Genomic DNA, 22040 nt, shown 5'->3' with positions numbered 1-22040 from the left:
TTGTAGACCCCAGAAAGCTAGCGTTGGGTCATCCACAACAATGCATCCCCTTTCTATTTTAGCCACACGCACTTGTGCAATCTTTTTTTCATCAAGGCATTTTGTCCCTCTAAAAACCTAGATGTGCTCCTAGCTGCATTGTTTCATATTTTGTTACAACATATGCAACCAACATGCTACAAAACTATCAAGCTTTTTAGCTCTAGTAATAAATCGTAAAGGTGCTTTTAGAAGTCATCTCTATTAAAAATGTTTGGCAATACTTGGCCAGGCTCACTCTTCATTTAGTAATTGGTTTGACTGACAAAGTCTCGTAAAATTTGCCCTCTCTCTAAAACCACAGAACAACTTTGAAACCCATGAAGCAAAAAACAAACAACTATGACCCAAGGAACTATGTTAAATCACACTTGGGACACAAACTGTATTTGGTTACATATGCTTTTCTGAATTCCGACAGTATCGCTCTGCATGAGAAAATATTTACTCAACTGATTTTCAACACCTCGACCTCGAACACAAGCACTGAGTTTGGTTGAATCCCCCAATCCGCAAAACCTCCTGCGCCATACGCATAGTCTGGTGAACACTGCATACACCAAAGAACACTAACGCAGCTTATGTAATAGCAAAGTAAACCTAACTACTATATAACTCATGTAAAAAACCTATCAACAAAACCAAAAGCAACACTGAATACATTCATCTGTGGTCATCGAATACAATAAACCTAGATAATAAGAGTAGTGCCAATCATTTTACATATACAAACTACTGCATCGAAATAATAGAACCAAAATTTACTGCAAAAGAGATACTAGTGGCTACTCACAATGAAAGGGCATGCAGACTCACAAAATTGTATGACGCCGTCTCTCTTGAATTTCACACTATTATTCATGGCATTTGACATCGCTCTTGTATTTCACACTAGTATTTAGAAGATTTGAAACAAGAGATGGGGGAGGTGCGCCAGTAGCAATGGTTGGGAAAGATAGATGCCACATCGGTGCACACACACACACACACACACACACGGAGAAAGAAAGAAAGAAATATATATTAACGTCCGCGGGAGGCCTCGTGGGCCTATGGGACAGTGTGGCAAATACCAAGAAGGAAAAAAACTCATACAAGCCACAAATGGCTAGAGCAAAGGGCGCGCTAAGGCCCTTGCTGAGTACTATGCTGAAATAAAGAGATCATTAGCTGCCACATCAACGCATGCGCACGCGCGCACACACACACACACACACAGAGAAAGAAAGAAAGAAATATATATTAACGTCTGTGGGAGGCCTCACGGACCTACGGGACCAAATGTTCCAAGCATTGATGTTGGACACTATCCTATCCTTAGCGATGGCATACGGCCATGACGTGAAGGAGTTGTCGAGTCTGTTGGGGTAAAGGCACATTGCCACCCCTTTATTAAAGATATGACACCTATGACTGTCTTAAGACAGTCATAGGGGGGAAAAACCTAATCCTAATAAAACCTATGAGTTTGTGGTGTGGCTCATCACTTCACACCCGCATGTTTCGAGTCTTCTCTCTCTCTCTCTCTCCCCCGTTGTTCTTCTTCTCCTTACCTTCCCCTTCAACTGGTATCAGAGCCTCTTCCCCTTCTACCCTTGCCTACCCACCCCCTCTACCTATCTTCAGCTCCAGCGGGACAGCAAGGGCAGCAGCCAGGGCATAGCGCAGCAGCTGCAGCGACAGCGCAGCGCGGGCAGGAGCGCAGGGCGCGGGCATAGCGCAGGACGCGGGCAGGAGCGCAGGGCGAGCTGCGGTAGGGCGGCGCCGAGCCGCACCAGCAGCTGCTAGCTGCTACAGCCTTCGGGATTCGAACAGGGCGACGCGCAGGCGCGCACGTGTACGGCCGTACGGCCGTACGTACTATCGTACGGACTCCGTACAGGCGTCCGTACTGTACGGACATCGCCGTACTGTTCCTTGGAAACTGCGACAGGGATGTGTTTTTTTTTCGAGGAGCAGCGTCAGGCATCTAGGCACGCAAGCCTACGAAGCATTCGAAAAGGAAGAAGAAGAAAATCTCGAATTTCGAGAAAAGTACAGCAGGTACAGCGAGGAGATTTGGACTTTTTCCGAGGTGCATTGTATTGCGTGAAGTACAGCAAGTACTTTCTTTTATTTCCCTCCTGCTTGGAGGAGGACTTGTGCACAGATATCGGGATTTATGCATCTGACAGAGGATATATGCTTTTACTGGGTTTGAATCTCAGTTTACGGGTGAGCAGATCATAGGGCTTTTGCCCGGCAGTTGATGCTTTGTATGCCTTGAGGTAGTGTGGTGCCAGAGTGCACACATTTGTCTCGATTTCCGCAGTGTGGAGGTGACATTTTCTTGCAGGTCATATTTCTTGTTGTGCAACACTCAGAGAACCTCAGTTGAGCCACGCTTGGCCAAGGCGCATCGAGTTTACTCGGTCCCTAACTGTCCATCGTTGACAGTGCTCAAAAGGTTCCTCATTGAGTGTTTGTACGTTGGGATCTGTGTATGTCATTTCTACACAGGGCAGTATTTGCATTACACTGTTAGTTGATTCTGTCAGAGAGATTTGCACATTGTATGCCTTATCCCTCATTGTTGAGGTTGTTTTCACTTGGTACAAGTGTCAGATCAAGGGGCTTTTGCCCAGATTTTGCTTGAGAGCACTTGGGTTACTGTCAGAGATCTTCAGATGCATTTTATTCCCTTGGAAGAAGGGTGATTGCTTGGGATTTGTCCCATTTTCTGTTGCAGGTTTGTGACAGGCTGAAGTGTCTGGAGCCTCTTTTTTTTCAGTGAACAAAACAGTGTATGCCAAGTGGTTTATGCATATTAAATCAGTGCAATACCTCATCTGAGGTGGGAGAAGTGATCAGGACAGCAGTGTTTTGTGCCTTGTCAGCTGATGATGCACTGTTAAAGCACTTGTGGAGCAGCTGCAGCATTCTGAAATTACTGTTTTTATGCCTATTTGAGCACGGTACTGTGTGTCAGGGTACAGTAACTGGAGAGAAATTTTCTGTTGTGCTGCAGATTTTCTGACAGTAAAAAAACAGCACTATTGTGAGTGCTCCTGGCTCTTGATAGAGCAGGTTTTTTCTGAGAAATCAGAATTTTATTCAGTCTTTCTTGACTTACAGGGAGTCAGGTACTTTCCTTATCTGATATGGCATCAGGGGGAAGTGAATCATCAATTCTGAACATAAAGAAGTTGGAAGGGGCACACAATTATGCATTATGGGCAGAACAGTGTTTGAATGTACTTCTGCTTAACAAGATTTCTAAGCCCATAAGGGTGAAGGGTGTCAAACCATCTGGGATGTCAGATGATGAATGGGAGGAGCTAGATCTGCCCGCGAGGGCTGCTATCATGCTTACTCTCAGTGATTCTCTTGTGTACAATGTTCAGGCTGAAAAGACCTCTTATGGTGTATGGCAGAGGCTAGCAGAGTTGTATGCCCAAAAGAGTTCAGCCAGTAAGGTGTAGTGGTTGAAGAAGCTGGTTGATCTTCGCATGAAGGAAGGTACAGCTATGACCTCACACTTGAGTGAGTTCAATGCCATCTTTATACAGCTGATTGCACAGGGGTTGAACCTTGATGAGGAGTTCAAGGCAACTTTCTTGTTGTGTACCCTTCCTGAGAGTTGGGACACTTTCAAGACCACCTTGTCTAATTCAAATGTCACTCTTATGTATGCTGATGTAGAGAGCTCTCTCCTTATGGAGGAGATGAGCAGGAAGAATAATGCGGGCAGCAAGTCTTCAAATGCTTTGCAGGTACAGGATAGAGGCAGGACTCAGCAGAAGGGGAGATCTGCTAGTAAGTCCAAATCCCGCAGTCAGTCCCGTGGTAAAAAGGATATTGAATGCTTTTATTGTGGCAAGAAGGGACATGTGAAGTCTAAGTGCTTCAAGTTCATACGGGATCAGAAAGCCAAGAAGGCTGAAGCAAAGGATGCAGGCAATGGAAGCAAAGGCAAAGGCAAGGCCAAGGCAGATGACTTGGATGTAGTGAATGTTGCAGCAGAGGATAGTGACAGTGACATACATGATGTTTTATGCTCTTCTGCTGTAATTGCACATACTTTGGTTATTGATGGCCATGACATGCACACCTGGCTCTTGGATTCAGGTGCTTCTTTTCATGTTACTCCTCATAGGGAGTGGTTTACTTCCTACACAGGTACTCATGGAGTTGTTCATCTTGGGAACAACTATGCATGTCAGATTGCAGGGATTGGCAGTATACAGATAGTATTCCCTGATGGACGCATATTTATGCTTGATGGTGTCCGCCATGTGCCGCAAATCAAGAAAAATCTGATTAGCACTGGCTTGTTGGATGACAGTGGTTACCACACCACATTTGGGGATTCCAAATGGGTGATTACTGATGGCCAGGTTGTAGTGGCTGAGGGTTATAAGAGTGATACCTTGTACCCTCTTTATGTTTCCAGTGTAGGTAATCATGTTGTTGCCATAACCGAGCTGCCAAAGATTTCATTGTGGCATAGCCGGTTGGGACACATGTCCGTTAAAGGAATGCAAGAACTATCACGTTTGGGTTATCTGCCGTCTCTTTCTTTTTCAAATTTGCCTACTTGTGATCATTGCATATTTGGCAAGCATTCTGTGACTCCTCATAAGAGGAGAACTCCCCAGAATAGAGCACCGCTTGATCTAGTGCACACTGATTTGTGTGAGATGCCACAGTTATCACTAGGGGGTGCAAAGTATTTCATTACTTTTATTGATGATGCCACACGCAGAGTGTGGGTCTATTTCTTGAAGCATAAAAGCGATACCTTAGATGCTTTCAAGAAGTTTGTCGCTCAGGTTGAGAATCGGACAGGTCGCAGGCTGAAATGCCTCAGATCCGATAATGGGGGTGAGTATGTGTCACATGCTTTTGTGCAGTTTTGCGAAGCTAAGGGCATCAAACAGGAACTCACAACCCCTCATAATGCATCTCAAAATGGTGTAAGTGAGCGGATGAATCGAACTATTCAGGAGAAGGTTCGATGTATGTTGTCTTATGCTGCATTACCCCATGGCTTTTGGGCAGAAGCCGTGCAAATAGCAATTCATATTATTAACAGGTCGCCAAATAAGGCTTTGGAGTTGAAAGTGCCAGAGGAGGTGTGGTCTGGCAAGCCACCTTCATATAAGCACTTACGTGTGTTTGGCTGCGAGTGCTTTGCTCATATACGCAAAGAACTGCGCACCAAACTGGAGCCAAAGTCTTCCAGATGCATCTTTATGGGTTATGGTGACGAAGGTGAAATGGGGTACAGGTTATGGGATCCCGTTAAACGGAAGATTATACGCAGCAATGATGTCATCTTTAAAGAGGATAGTGTACACAAGGAACCCGTGCAACCTGTGGAATACAGGAGGGTTATTTATGATGATGTTGGACAGCAAAGAATGCCCATTTATATGCAGCAGCAGGCTGCTGCAGATAACCCTGTTCAAGAGGGTATACAGGCTGAAAATCAGCCAGATAATTTTGCCAATGATGCACCACTGGATATGCCAGCAGATGGGGCTGTAGAACAGCCAGATATGGTGGTACAGCCACCCGTCATGCATGACGAACAGGCTGGACAGCAGCCTAATCCGGAACATTTTGTTAGGAGGAGCACCCGTGTACAACGGCCTCCTGCCAGGTTTGTTCTAGGAGCCAATAATGTGGCTGATTTTATCATGCTGACAGATTGTGGTGAGCCTTCCAGCTTCAAGGAAGCTATGGGAAGAACAGAGAAAAGGAAGTGGGAGAAAGCCATGCAGTCAGAAATGGACTCCCTACTTCAAAATGATACATGGGACTTGGTGCAGTTACCTGCAGGCAGAAAAGTTTTGCCATGCAAGTGGGTTTACAAAGTCAAAGTGGATTCAAATGCTTTACCGAGGTATAAGGCCAGATTGGTTGCCAAGGGATTTAAGCAGGAGAAGGGCATTGACTTTGATGAGATCTTTTCCCCTGTAGTCAAGATGACTACTTTGAGAGCAGTGTTAGCTCTTGTTGCTCATGAGGACATGGATTTATGTCAGATGGATGTGAAGACTGCTTTTCTTCACGGAGATCTACATGATGAGATCTATATGAGTCAGCCAGAGGGATATGCTGTTAAAGGGAAAGAGCAGCTTGTGTGTAAGCTCAAGAGGAGCTTGTATGGACTCAAGCAGGCACCAAGAGAATGGTACAAGAAGTTTGATGCCTTCATGCAGTCCCAAGGGTATCATAGGTGTGAGACCGATCATTGCTTGTACACCAAACAGGCAAAGGATGGCAGTTTGATGCTACTCATTCTATATGAGGATGACATGCTGATTGCCAGTAAATCTCAGCAGGAGATTAGTACTTTGAAGAAACAACTGCATAAGTCTTTTGACATGAAAGACTTGGGTGATGCAAATCATATTCTTGGCATGCGGATTACTCGTGACAGGTCCAAGGGACTTTTGTTTCTGTCACAGAAGGAGTACATTGACAAAGTACTGCAGAGATTTACAATGGAGGGGGGGAAGTCTATTAGTACCCCGATGCCTCCACATTTAAAACTCAGCGGTAAGGACAGCCCCAGATCAGATGATGATAAGGCTGAAATGGCCAAGTTCCGTATGCATCTGCAGTTGGTTCTTTGATGTATGCCATGGTTGCCACTCGTCCGGATATTGCTTTTGCGGTGGGAGTCATCAGCAGGTATATGGCAAATCCAGGCAAGCGGCATTGGGAAGCAGTGAAAGGTGTCTTGAGGTATCTCAAAGGTACCAAAGACTTGTGCATATGCTATGGTAGGCAAAATGCATTGGTGCATGGTTTTACAGATTCAGACTATGCAGGGAATGCAGATAACCGGAAGTCTACTACCGGTTATATTTTCACTTTTGCAGGAGGTGCTATATCATGGGTGTCTCGGTTGCAGAAATGCGTTGCACTGTCAACTACTGAAGCTGAATATGTTGCAGCCACTGAGGCTTGCAAGGAAGCAATATGGCTTACTCGGCTGGTGGGAGATTTGGGCATTACAGGAGATATGCCAGTTTTGCATTGTGATAGTCAGAGTGCTATCATGTTGGCAAAGAATCCGGTCTTTCATCAAAAGACCAAGCACATAGATGTGAAATATCATTTCATCAGGGAGGTACTAGAAGACAAGCGACTTGAGCTTGTGAAGGTGCATACTGATGATAATCCTGCATATTTGCTCACTAAGAGCTTGCCTACAGAGCGGTTTGCACATTGCCGCCACATCATGGGATTAGGATGAGACCATTATTATTTTATGGTCTTGTATACAGTAACTGTATATTGCTGTAATTTTTATTCTTTTCTCCCCTTTAGGCACATTGGCCTTTAGGTGGGAGGTTGTTGGGGTAAAGGCACATTGCCACCCCTTTATTAAAGATATGACACCTATGACTGTCTTAAGACAGTCATAGGGGGGAAAAACCTAATCCTAATAAAACCTATGAGTTTGTGGTGTGGCTCATCACTTCACACCCGCATGTTTGGAGTCTTCTCTCTCTCTCACTCTCTCCCCCGTTGTTCTTCTTCTCCTTACCTTCCCCTTCAGAGTCTTGTGCCTCTATTTGAAAGACCACCACTGTCCTTGGATCGTCTAAACTGGAGAGGATGGATCAATAGAGAAGGCATAGCCCCCTTTGTCAGCCAAGCAATTATCCCTCAAGTAAGTCCAACTACATCATATGTGTCCTAGCAACAATCCGGAGGGCTCCCATTCCAATCCTCTGTGCTACGCCCATCCAATGAGCATCCTCTGCTATCTTGCTATGCCCATCCAATGCGCATCCTCTGCTTGAGCAGCATGAGAAACCTCCGGATGCCACAAGAAGGGTTGGCGCTCAAAGCCCTCATGGCATTGTGGATTGGATTGAGTAAGACCTTGGGACAAATGCTACTAGACTCGATGAGAGACTCCTGATCGAGGGGGATCCCTTCCTTTCGTGGGGATCCTCTAAAAGATCCATCTATGGGATAGTGTGAGATGAGTTCTTTTTAAAGCAAGAGCTTCAAGGGCTTTGAGCCTGGGCTAAGACAGTGCACCACCAATTTGCGCAAGAGAGCTTTGCTTTGCATCTCTGGCCAAGTCCTCGGGGGCCCTTCGCCTGCCACGTGACCCTGGCTCTAGTGTTTTTCGTGCGATCCGAACCTACCTATGAAAAATTGCACACAGAGTAAGTGTGTAAGCTAACCCATGCAACCTATGTGAAAACACCAGCATGAGGCTATATACCATGCCATAGACAAGAGGACTCGTTGAGCACGACGGCTCTACCTGCAAGAGGCAATGACTATAGGGGGGTGTGGGGAGCAGAAGGCGACGGGACTCAACCCCCCCTCCTTCTTCGATCCCGCTCCCGATCCCGCTCTCCTCCTTCCACCAACCGCCTTACTTTTTCCTCTAACCCCACCTCCTTCCCTCATCTCTGCCACCACCTCAATGAAGCTTGGGACCACCCACCTAGTCCCCCAATCTGCCTCGTTTCCTCCCCCTCCCCTAACACGAGATATGGGGGATGATGAGCCTGTATGAGTCAGTCAGAGGCAGAGTTTGCGCCCCAGGTGGTCTATCGGATTGGCTCGAGAGCACGATCAGAGTGAAACACGGCTGCCCCCTCTCACCGACCCACTTTGGGCTTTACATTGATGAGATCACTTCCTTCATAGACCGGTTGGGAGGCGAAGGATCACTACTGGCCGATCTCATGATACAGATATTACTATGCACCGATGACATAGTCCTTATCTCATCCTCAGAAGAGGGGCTGCAGAGACACTTGGAGGCCCTAGAGGTGTTCTGCAGAGAGAGAGACCTGACAGTCAACCTTGGAAAGACAAAGGTTATGGTCTTCAACACCTCACATGAAGTGCTCCGTCGACTCAGCTTCACTTATCGAGACGAGCCAATGGAGATAGTGCAGTCCTACACCTTTTTACAAGCTGTCTTTACAGGACCCCTTTTCACTATGACACATGCAACCCATGCACGACTCACACGAGGGCAAGGTGCTCTAGCTCGATTGGAGAAAGAATGCTTCCAGGCAAACTTTCAGGATCCATCGACGAATTGCTGGGTCTTCGATACGCTAGTACAGCCGACTGCCATTTATGCAGCACCCTTTTGGGGATGTGACCTATCGATAGTAGAGTTGTCATCAACGAAAGAGGAATCTCTTCTCAAATAGCCACCCAGCCACGGGTCTCCTCAAGCTCTCTCATTTTCTTCTTTCTCTTTGAGCTCTTTCTCTGGAACCCTGCCTCCTTGCCCAATGCTTGCCACTTTGAGCCCACCTGAGTGCGTAAAGGACCTTGGTACCTTTCTATCCTTTAGGCCTTAACATTGCACTCCCCATTCTTGCCTAAGCCAACCAAGCACTATCAAGCCCTCTCAGTCTCCCGCCTCACCATAACCGATTCTCAGACTTCCGTGATTATGGCTAACTAACATTCCCTTCCCCTTAAGAATGGTGTACGTCCTCGAAAACAAAATTGGGAAACCTCCTCTGAAGTTTGCTTACCCTTTCTTATGTTTATGTCTATCTTTCCACTTCACCGGACATGATTGCCACATTGTATATCGTAAACAATTTCATTTTAGTCTCTCCCAAACAAGCATCTAAATCTAGCTAATAGGGCAATGCACCATTTAAGATAGAAAGAATTATGACAATACCAGCAGGCTGCAACTTGGGCGAAAACTTCACAATGTGAAATTTGCATGTCCGCTAATACGGCAGAAGCATATACCTAGATGCATCCAAGAACATTCCCAAACTCATTCTCTAAAAACACAACATAGTGCAGTTTCAATCTCACTATAGTCACTCGTAAGATTGAAAACCATAAACTCCATCATGCATAGCAGGGACTAGCTACTATGACATCCCCTTTGACGTGATCAGCGCCCAATAGTGGGTGTAGAACATAGCATAAAAGTATGCTCTCACACATACAAATCCACACACCCATACATACTTGAGCATCCTTTTATACAAAGTCTTCGTACTGAGTTTCTATCGGCACTCCGGAGGTGAAGGGCTGACTCAACCATGACGAAGGCTAAAGGAGAAAGCTAATCAAAAAGTAGTCCAAAATCTCTTCATTCAAGCTACAATTGCTTGTGAAGTTTAAACGTTTTCATTTTAGTATTTTTTCTTGCCTATCTAAAATTATTTCTGATCATATATTGATACCACCAACTGCATGGGTTTTAGAACGCCTTGGTTCATAGAATGGGGAGGAACAAACATTTCCATCTTCTTCGTTTGCCATATACCTCGTAACAAATGGGCATCTCCTCTTGACCCAAAACTCCGTGCAAAACTTCCATTGTTCGGACTACAATGGGGAGACCCTGAGATGGCAAAATGGACTTGGCATCTAATGTTTGCTTTGTCTGTACCCCCACGTCAGTTGTATTTGCCAAAATTATGACTTGCACTACGACATCTTCAAAATTGGAGTCGATCTGAGTGGCTTGCTCGGTGTACTCCACTTGGCCTGCTAGTAGAGCCTTCATCAAAATCTCTTTTACTGCCTTGGTTTGTGAAGCACTGCCCCCTTCAGTGGAATTCTTTTCCCACCTTGCTTCGATTTGCTAATTCCCACACACCAACCTAGCCATCTATGTCATCGTTGTCTAGTGGCTATCAGTGAGGTGTTTTTCAGGAACTTGGAGGAGAAAAATTAAATGCTCGAGCTAGTAGTATCCATCCAGCTTGGTCACACGTTCTCCTCCTTCGATACCTATTTTTATGGAGCATCCTCCCTTAGGCATGCATTCTCCCATTCTAGGGCCTCAAGTTGGGTCGGAGGCACCTGTTGCTGCTAAGCCTTGACGTCTTCTATTGCAAGCACTACAAGGCATAGCTTCATGGTCTTGTAGGTGAGTTTACAACTCCATTGGACTTGCTCGAGAGTTTTTTTTAGTCTTTCTACCTTGCACTATAGGTTCCCATAGTTTGCCTTCAATTCGGTGTGAGCCTGCTTTAGTGACTTGCATTATGATGAAGCATCTCTCCATAGACTGAGTTCCTACCCTCTAGATGCTCCTGCAATGACTTGCATTCTGCTAACAAATCTTCCTTCGCTAGGCGCAGGTTAGCAATTTGTTCCTCAAAGAACCACGTCACCTTCTCCTGGTGCTTCATCTATAGGAATAATTTGTGTCCCGTACCTGGGGAGGGAACCAGTGGTTGGCCAAAAAGTTCCGGGCCTACCCTGCATGCACCATATTCTCCCTTAACACTGGCCATAAAACCCCTGAGGCAGCCCAATCCTGGTGATTATTTTCTTTAAGGAGGGAGTCTAAGGGGAATAGCTCAGCATAAGTTAGGCTCTGAAGGGGCAAAGGAGGTGGAGGCACAGTAAGAGTCGCCAATGTTGAACCTTCTTTCTATTTATCAACCTTTTGCGTAGGCTCAGTATTTATCAACCTTTTACGAAGGCTCAACATCACCTTGTTCTGCTCGGACTTCCCTCTACTCCTTGGATGTGACTTCTTTCCCACTTCCGTCTGCTCCTTTGGCCACTTCCATTTGTGCATCCTCGGAGGTTCCCTTTTGGCTGTTCCCTCTAGTTTGTTTTCCTTTTGGCTCCTCAGAGGTGCTCGTAGCACTGTTCCCCTTTGGGTTATTTTGTTTTGACCCGGAGGTGCCCTCAGCGTTATTCCCCTTTGATTTATTTTGTTTTGGCTTAAATGCCCTTAGCATTGTTCCCCTCTGGCCCTGGGGTCGTCTCATCCTCATTCTACTTTGTGGCCTGACCACGAATGGTTCATTGGGATCCACTACCTTTAAGACAAGAGCTACTGCTATAGCTATTTTTAATTTTTCAAAACTTCTCTTTTGAAGTTCATCCCATATGAAGGTGCTTCCCTTCCCTCTTAAGCCAGTCCGTCAATCGGAATAGCAATCTTAAAGTAATCTTGGATGAAACTCCTATAGAATCCGGACAATCCTAAGAATATCAGTAATTCTTCTAGGCTTATAAGATGTGGTCATTCCAATATGGCCCTTACTTTTAAAGGGTCCATACAAACCCCTTCTTGGGATATTATATGTCCCAAGTACTTCACTTCTTTTGCAAAGAATTCACATTTGGATTCTTTAGCAAAGAGTGAATTATCTCTAAGCACTTGGGACACTTATCACAATGTTCCAAACGCTTTTTTCTTGTTTTACTATACATAAGGATATCATCTAAAAATACTACAGCAAATTTTCCTAAATATGGCCTTAAGACACTATTCATAAGTGTCATGAAAGTTGCCGGAGCATTTGTTAATCCGAATGGCATTACTTTAAATTGATAATGCCCATACCTGATACAAAATGATGTCCTAGGAACATCCTCTTCCCTAATTGGTACTTGGTGATATCCATATCTTATGCAAAAGAGTGGAGCACGAAGTGGAAGCCGTCACATCAACTATAAGAAAGAAAATGAAAGTACAAAGTACTATGAAAGAGAACCCTAGGACCTAGTGTCCTAGTGGCTAAGTGCCAATAACTAAAGTTACATGGCACATACCAGGGCCCAGAGGGCATCAATACGACCCGGAGAAGATGGCCTACAACCCCCCCTCCATGGTATGGGCTTAAGTATTCTGGAAACGTCTCAGAATACCTGGTATTTTTTTGTCATGGTGGCACATGTTCATTCAAAAGGATATAGCCACCTATGAATGTACAAGGTATGCCAAATCATGTAACAAAGGGAACCAAGTGTAAAGTCTGTCAAAAGACTTCGAACTTGGGATGAGAAAGTGCCTTTGTAAACATATCCGCTACGTTGTCCTCTGTGGGAAGGTAGGACAACTCTATGTCTCCTGCTGACAACCGCTCTCAGACATAATGATAGTGAACTTCAATGTGCTTGCTACGCGCATGAAACACTGGATTACGCGCAATGGCCAAGGCACTCTGGCTGTCAGTGTAGACCATAGTGGAGGATGTCTGGTGAATACCGGCATACCTTGTTTTAAGAGCCAACAACCTCAAAGCTAGGAGGTTGCCTCACATAAACTTCTTCCTGCGGAACCCCATGAAGAAAGGCAGTCTTCATGTCAAGATGGTGCACTTGCCAATGGTGATGGGCTGCAATGGAAATGACACATCTAATAGTAGTAATCCTCAAAGTTGGAGCAAAGGTCTCTTCAAAGTCAATGCCTTGTTGTTGGGCATTCCCTTGTGTCGATCTATGCTGCCATCAGATTTCCTTTTTAATTTATAGACCCACCGAGTAACATTGGCATGCTTGCCGAGAGGGAGATCTACTAATTCCCATTTGTCATTTTTTGGCAATAGATTGTAGCTCAGCTCTCATGGCATCCATCCACTCTTTGCTGGCAAAAGCAGCTTTATGGCACAAAGGCTCTTCATTGCAAGCTGTAGCAAGGATTGCAAACTCAAGATCTTGTCTATTCCCTGATCTTGTCCAGGCAGCAATAAGTTGATCTTGTTTGTGTAGGATCATTGAATGAAAAGAGAGTGCAAGGTATAAAGAGTTGAAGAGTCACAGTCGTCACGTCAATCATGAGTAGTGTGTGAAAAACAAAGTACATAGTACTTGCACCTAGACCTAGGACTAAGTGTCCTAGGTGTCACATAGGACTAAGTGTCCTATGTGGCATAAAAGGCACACAATAAACTAAGTGCCTGTACCAATGCCTACAAGGCACATACCAGGGCCTATAGGACATCACTAGAACTAGGAGAAGATGGCCTACAAACCCCCCCTCCATGGTATGGGCTGAAGTATTCTGGAAACGTCTCAGAATACTTGGTATTTTCTGATCATGGTGGCACATGTTCATCCAAAAGGATGTAGCCACCTATGAATGTACAAGGTATGTTAGATCGTGTAACAAAGGGAACCAAGTGTAAAGCCTGGCGGAAGACTTCAAACATGGGACGAGGAAGTGCCTCTGTAAACAGATCTGCTATGTTGTCCTCTGTGGGAAGATACGACAACTCTATGTCTCCTGCTGACAACCGCTCCCGAACATAATGATAGTGAACTTCAATATGCTTGGTACGCGCATGAAACACAAGGTTACGCGCAATGGCCAAAGCACTCTGGCTGTCAGTTTAGACCATAGTGGAGGATGTCTGGAGAATACCAAGATCAATAAGTATCTGTCGAAAACAGACACACTCTACTGTAGCGGTGAAAGCTGCCCTGTACTCAGCCTCACAGCTAGATGTGGCAACTGTTGGTTGCTTCTTGCTGAGCCGAGATACATGAATTGCAAAGCAAAAAACAATTACCAGCATGTGACACTCTGGTGTCGGAACATCCTGCCCATTCACTATCTGTGTAAGCATGCATGGTAAGTGAACCCTGATCACCATAGAAGAGGGCTAAATCCTAAGTGCCTCTGAGATATCTGAAGACTCTCTTCACTGCCTACCAAAAAGATGCTTTTGACATCAAAGAGTGGATGGATGCAATGAGAGCTGAGTTACAATCCATTGCCAAAAATGACACATGGGAATTAGTAGATCTTCCTCCCGGTAAGCATGCCATTGGTACCCGGTGGGTCTACAAATTAAAAAGGAAATCTGATGGAGCAAAGGTCTCCTATTGGGCATACCCTTTTGCAACAACATGGGCTTTGTATCGATCTATGCTGCCATCAAATTTCCTTTTTAAGTTGTAGACCCACTGGGTACCAATGGCATGCTTGCCGGGAGGAAGATCTACTAATTCCCAGTGTCATTTTTCGCAATGGATTGTAACTCAGCTCTCATTCCATCCATCCACTCTTTGCTGTCAAAAGCATCTTTATGGCACAAGGGCTCTTCATTGCAAGCTGTAGCAAGGAGTGCAAATTCAAGAAAGTGACCATGCATCTGTCTATTCCCTGATCTTGTTCGGGCAGCAAAAGGCTGATCTTGTTTGCTGTCCCTCAATGTATCAAGAAGCCATCTGGGAGCTTGCCTTTTCTGTCTATTGACAACTCTTTCTTCAATGACTGCGTCATGAATAGTGGGATCATTTTGGGTTGGAAGAGAAACCTGCAAATCAGCATGGGGTAGTGGCTGATTATTGCTTGGTGGAGAGCCTGCAGAAGGCTCATGTTGCTGGTCAAAGTCCTCTTCTGAGGATGGCAGAGGTAACCAAGATTCAAATGCATCAAACATGTCAACAGATGGCTTAGCTTTGCAGTCCACAAGAGGAGAAGCTGAATGTTCAGCAAACATTACATCTCTACTAACAATAATCTTCCCAGTATTTGGTTGATATAACCGATACCCTCTGCTCTCCTGGCTGCAACCAAAAAATATGCATTTGATTGCCTTATCATCAAGCTTATGTCTCACCTGAGATGGTACATGAACATATGCAAGAGACACAAAAACTCTCATGTGTGAAAGTGAAGGCTTCCTGCCTTTCCATGCTTCATAAGGTGTAACAGTCTTCAATGCCCGTGTGTTTGATCTATTCAGCACATACTTGGCACACATCACTGCATCAAGACAAAATTTATTGGGCAAAGACTTGGCCTTAAGCATGCATCTGGCCATCTCCATTGTAGACCTGTTTTTCCTTTCGGAAACAGGATTCTGTTGAGCAGTGTAAGGAGTAGTACATGAGTGAATAATGCCCCGTGAAGAGAGAAATGCATCAAACTCCTTTGACATATACTCTCCCCCCCTATCTGTGTTGAGGGTGACAAGCTTGCATCCTAATTCATTCTCAACCATATTTAGCCACCTCTGAAACCATAAGAGAACTTCACATTTGACTTTTAAAGGATATATCCAGCAATATCTTGTGAAATCATCAATGAGAGTCATGAAATACTTAAACCCCCCAATGGCATTTGTCCTCATTGGGCCACAGACATCACTGTGTACTAGCTGCAATTTCCTTTGTAAGAGTTTTGGAATTCTTTTGAAAAGGAAACCGATGCATCTTACCCAAAAGACAACCTTCACACACATGTTTGGAAACTAATGTAGAACTCGCATGTAGGAGTCGTATGTAGAACTTGCATGTAGAAGAAGTTGTATGTAGGAGTTGAGTTTGAGGTACATCATTTGCCATTTGCTGTGAATGTAGCTTTGCAAGAGCTCTATAATTGAGATGACCCATTCTCTCATGCCAAAGATGAGTTTCAGCCAGCTGTGAATCTGAAATTGCAAATGCTTCAATAGAAAGTGCAGCTGAGTGATGATCAAGGTGATAAAGCCCCTTTTGCACAGTGCCAGTGAGAACTATGGCATTGTCATCACGAAGATCATAAACTAGGCATCTGTAGCCATCAAAAATCACTCTAAAACCTGAAGTGGCAATTGCTGAAATTGAAATCAAGTTGACTTCAATTCCAGGCACAAAAAGAACATTTGTCAGAGTGACAGGATGGCTTGAAATGGATGTGAGCTGCACATTTCCAATTCCTTTTACAGCATACGAAGCATTATTAGCACATGTGACAGCCCCCCTCGAGGTGTATCAGCTAAAGAATGAAAAAACTATCTGCAAGATGTGACATGCTTGGAAGCACCACTATCAAAGTACCAGGACTGAGCATCAGTAGCAGTAAAGAATGCATCAGCTTTGGAGGGATCAAATGAGCAATGAGAGGCATTAACTGTCAATCCTGGTTTCTTTTTCTCTGAAGCAATGCGCTTCTTGCATTCTGAAATGTCATGTCCAGGCTTGCGACAATAGTTGCATCTTTTCTTCTTTGACTTATCTGCTGTATTTTTGGATGCATGGGAGGAATTGCAGCTGCTATGCACAGATTTTGGCTTGCCCATAGGCTTGCAAGCCTTGCCTCTTCCTGTCTGCTGTGAAGCAAATGCATGATCAGGAATAATCGCTTGTCTATTAGCTCTACTTTGCTCTTCCTGCAAAAGCAAAGTAACTAGCTGATCAAAAGAATAGTGGTCCGGATTACCCATGGCCACTAATCGAAGGGTTGTAGCAAACCCTTGATATGTATCTCGCAGTCCATTCAATGTGGTACTGACAAGCTGTGAATTTGGCACCACCTCATGAATGTTGGCAACCACTGTAGCATGGGCTGGCCTCAGATCAACCCCAGAAACAATATTCCACAAATGCTTTGCAACAAGAATATGTTTCATGAGATAAGACCACATCAGATAGTTGGTGCCATCCAACTTATCATCTTCACGAAGAATGCCAAATAGATCTTGATTGTTCCCAGCCATAGCAAATGTGATACCTTAAAAAAGACCGGAAAACCCAAAAAGCCTCAAGGCTATCACTGCAAAAAGCTGCCTGTCCTAAAATGACAGCAAATATCTGCAAATTTTCGACCCAAATCAAAGGGCAAATGCAGATCTGACCCAAATGTGACTGTGGCAAGTAATGTTCACTGCAAAAACAGCAAATCTGGCAAAAGCCACAAATTTATTGAGGGCAAATAGGCCAAAAAGAGGGCAAATGCAGAAAAGCCCCAAATTTTGCTGAATTTTTTTGCAAATGTGACCCAATGTATGCGAATCTGACTCAATGTCCTGCAGAAAAGACTCAATGTCTGAAAATCTAACTCAATGTCCTGCAAATGTGACTCAATGTTCTCGAATCTGTCCCAATGTATTGCAATCAAAAGCAAAATTGCAGACCAAATCCCAAAAATAGCCTCAAGGCTTGCAACTGCAAAATTTGGACTTGTTGTCCACAAAATAACTACAAAAGTGCATCTGTCCCAAAGCATGGACCTCAAAATGTAGGCTTTCCAATCTGTTGAAATGTCTTGAAATGATTTCAAATAGTAGAAGGAAGATAAGGATAACAAAAATCCTCAAAAGCCCCAAATTTTGATAATGTACTGTAAAGTACAAGCTGTACGGACTACAAGTACAACGTGCTGAGCTGGTACGGACTGCAATGTATGGAAAAAGTACGTGCAGTGTACGGATGCAGGTACCTGACTGTACTGGTACAGATACGCTGTACGGATGCATGTACTATGCTGTACGGTGTACGGCTGTACTGTGATGTAGATTCGAAACTGTACTGATGTACGGTAGCGCAGGTACAATGCAAGTACGACGGCGCAAGTACAATGCAAGTACAATTGTACTGTGATTGTACAGAACGCATGACGAAGGTACGAAGCCCTGTACGGAAAACTGTACTCACAGCTCCGTGCAACCGTGCTTGCGCCGTACCCGGTGGGTCTACAAATTAAAAAGGAAATCTGATTGCAGCATAGATCGATACAAAGCCCGTCTTGTTGCAAAAGGGTATGCCCAAAAACAAGGCATTGACTTTGAGGAGACCTTTGCTCCCACATCCCGGATTACTACCATTAAATGTGTCATTGCATTGCAGCCCATCATCATTGGCAAGTGCACCAACTTGACATCAAGACTGCTTTTCTTCATGGGGATCTGCAGGAAGAAGTATATGTCACCCAACCTCCTGGCTTTGAGGTTGTTAATTCTGAAAATAAGGTATGTCGGCTTAGAAAAGCCCTTTATGGTTTGAAGCAGGCACCCAGGGCATGGTATGCCAAAATTCATGCACACTTACTATCCCTTGGTTTTCAGAATAGCCCCACAAAACCCACTCTTTATGTCCGTGGGAGTGGGGGGGATCTGATTTTTTAGTGCTGATTTTATATGTGGATGATATGCTCATCACGGGCCCAGATACTCAGCAAATTGCAGCTTTCAAGGCTGCTTTGCAGCAGATTTTTGACATGTCAGACATGGGACAGCTCCATTATTATTTGGGCATTCAGTTTGCTCATGTTGAGGGGGGTATCATGATGTCTCAGTCCAAGTATATTGGACAGCTCCTTGATCGCTTTCAATTCGAGGATTGCAAGCCAATCTCTACTCCAGTGGACCCTGGCTTCAAATTCTCAGCTCATGATGGGAGCCCACCATGTGATATCACTCTTTATCAACACGCTGTTGGATGCCTTATTTATTTATGTCACACCAGACCTGACTTACAGTATGCAGTATCTCAGCTCAACAGATTCATGCACATGCCCAGTTCACAGCATTGGCAGGCAGTGAAGAGAGTCTTCAGATATCTCAGAGGCACTTAGGATTTAGCCCTCTTCTATGGTGATCAGGGTTCACTTACCATGCATGCTTACACGGATAGTGACTGGGCAAGATATTCCAACACCAGAGTGTCACATACTGGCAATTGTTTTTTGCTTGGCAATTCATGTATCTCTTGGCTCAGCAAGAAGCAACCAACAGTTGCCACATCTAGCTGTGAGGTTGAGTATAGGGCAGCTTTCACCGCTACAGTAGAGTGTGTCTGGCTTCGACAGTTACAGATCTTGGTATTCACCAGACATCCTCCACTATGGTCTACACTGATAGCCACAGTGCTTTGGCCATTGCGCGTAACCTGGTGCTTCATGCGCGTACCACGCATATTGAAGTTCACTATCATTATGTTCGGGAGCGGTTGTCAGCAAGAGACAGAGAGTTGTCCTATCTTCCCACAGAGGACAACATAGCAAAACTGTTTACAAAGGCACTTCCTCGTCCCAAGTTCGAAGTCTTCCGCCAGGCTTAACACTTGGTTCCCTTTGTTACATGATCTAGCATACCTTGTACATTCATAGGTGGCTCTATCCTTTTGGATGAACATGTGCCACCATGATCAGAAAATACCAGATATTCTGAGATGTTTCCAGAATACTTAAACCCATACCATGGAGGGGGGTTTGTAGGCCATCTTCTCCTAGTTCTAGTGATGTCCTATAGGCCCTGGTATGTGCCTTGTAGGCATTGGTATAGGCACTTAGTTTATTGTGTGCCTTTTATGCCACATAGGACACTTAGTCCTAGGTCTAGGTACAAGTACTATGTACTTTGTTTTCACACACTACTCAAGATTGATGTGACGGCTGTGACTCTTCGACTCTTTGTACCTTGCACTCTCTTTTCATTCAGCGATCCTACAAACCTGGGTGTTGATTGGAGTCGCCTTCTAGCAGAGGTACTCCGATCTAGAGCTATGAACCTAGCTCTGATACCATGTTGGAAATAGAGGATAGAATCACTCACACCTCACTTCCTCTCTAGCTCATACAACACTCAGAAAACTGAAAGAGAGATAGACCAAAACTCAGATATATTCATTCAGGGCAAATAGGCCAAAAAGAGGACAAATGCAGAAAAGCCCCAAATTTTGCTGAAATTTTTTGCAAATGTGACCCAATGTATGCGAATCCAACTCAATGTCCTGCAAAAAAGACTCGATGTCTGAAAATCTGACTCAATGTCCTGCAAATGTGACTCAATGTTCTCGAATCTCCCAATGTATTGCAATCAAAAGCGAAATGGCAAACCAAATCCCAAAAATAGCCTCAAGGCTTGCAATTGCATGTCAATCTCTACAGCCTCTTCAACCCCTACTCTCCCTTCCTCCTCCCCCAGTTTTCTCTCATTCACTATCCCTAACTTCGGAGAGTCTGGCATGGTGGACAGGAAAGGGGAGATAGTCATGGCAGTAGACAGAGAGGAGCTCGAAGCTTGCGAAGACAGAGATGCCCATGCCCTGGCATTAATCATAGGGACTATGGCGGACTCTGTTCTTCCACATATCCATATGGCCGAGATGTTGTTGGCTCTTTCCTACTGCTTTCGTAGGAAGAGCTGGGTATTTCACTGTTGTAGGGTTCCGAGGCTTTTTGTCACCTACAGATATGTTGGGATTGTCGTTGTAGTATATGTGTAGCTTAGGACCTCGAGTCGTGTTCCGGTGAGAGACGTAGGCTTAAGTGTGGTAAGCAAACAAAGTGCAAGCATGTGTAAAAGGCACGTAAACCATCTTTGTTGAGGTAATGAAGGCTTTCGCCTTCATTGGGGGTTGTAGGGTTTAGGAGGAAGGGTTCAGAAGGAGGTTCCAGAGTTTAGAAAGAGTTCCAGGGTTTAGGAGGAGGTTCCAAGGTTTAGAAGGGGTCAAGGGTTAGAAGGAGGATCCAAGGTTCAGAGTAGAGTACATGGTGGAGAACTCGTCTCCCTCGTAGATCATGGAGTTTAAGGGTTTAGGAAAGCATAGGAGTGGGAGAGGAAGAAGGTGTAAGAGCATGGGAAAAGGAAGAGAGTGAGGAGGAAGGAGAAGGAGGGAAGAGGAGAAGGGAGGGGGAGGAGAGAGGAGGAGGAGGAGGAGGAGGGAGGAGGAGGAGGAGGAGGGAGGAGGAGAAGAAGGAGGAAGGAGAAGGAGGGAGGAGGAGAGGGGAGAAGGGTTGCAAGGTTAGGACATGCTTTTGGACGTGCAGTGCAAGGAAGCATGGACACTTGAGACAAATGCTTGGAATACCAATGTAGACTCAAGTGCCGCGCCGCCGCCCCGCGCGTCCCCCGCCCACGCCACCGCCCGCTCTACCCCGCGGCGGCGCACACAGCGGCGCCGCCCCCACGCTACCTCTCGCTCTCCCCCGCCGCCCCCGCGGCGGCGCACACAGCTGCGCCGCCCCGCGCGCCACCCCTTGCCCTCCCCTGCGCAACCCCCTCGCCACCCCTGCGCGCCACCCCTCGCCCCCCCGCCGCCCCGTGCACCAGCCCCCGCCCCCCCCGCGCCACCTCTCACCCCCCCCGCACGCCACGCCCCGCCGCCTTGCGCACCACCCCCCGCCACCCCCCCGCGCCACACCCCGCTCTCCCCCGCGCACCCCGCGCACCCTCCTCGCCCCCCCGCGCGCCACCCCCCGACCTCCCCCGCGCAACCCCCCCCTCCCCCCCTGCGCAAACCCCCCCCTTGCGACGACACCCCCCGGGGCGCCGCCGTCAGGCAGCCCCCACAGCAAAAAAAAAAAAAAAAAAAAAACCCTAACCTAAAACTAACCTTAGGTTAGTGACTAACTGCAGTTAGGTTAGTTAGATAACCTAAGTTAGGTTAGGTTACGTTAGGTTAGGTTAGTTAACCTTAGGTTAGTTAGTTAACCTCAGTTAGCTAAGTTCACGTCGGTTAGGTTAGTAGTAACTGAAGTTAGGTTAGTTTAGTTAACCCTCAATCGATTAGATTACCCCCAGTTAGGT

The 22040-nt window shown here is 45.5% G+C and overlaps 1 protein-coding gene across 2 annotated transcripts in view; it reads right to left on the bottom strand.

Annotated features, from left to right (window-relative positions):
* Positions 1-211: 211 nt before the first annotated feature.
* The window catches only part of FKBP12 (FK506-binding protein 12), an 88555-nt gene continuing 66726 nt past the window's right edge, over positions 212-22040 (bottom strand). For both annotated transcript variants that reach the window (XM_087401745.1, XM_087401746.1), the window contains exon 5: positions 212-589. In XM_087401745.1, coding sequence (XP_087257871.1) covers positions 488-589 — 102 coding nt within the window. In that variant the 3' untranslated portion in view covers positions 212-487. The remainder of the gene's footprint in view (positions 590-22040) is intronic.

This window comes from Dipteris shenzhenensis, chromosome 30 (genome assembly GCF_047967505.1).
Source record: "Dipteris shenzhenensis isolate YYH24624 ecotype China chromosome 30, Dip_SZ_1.0, whole genome shotgun sequence".
In the NCBI taxonomy this organism is placed as follows: Eukaryota; Viridiplantae; Streptophyta; class Polypodiopsida; order Gleicheniales; family Dipteridaceae; genus Dipteris; species Dipteris shenzhenensis.
This window is presented reverse-complemented; position numbering and strand designations above follow the sequence as displayed.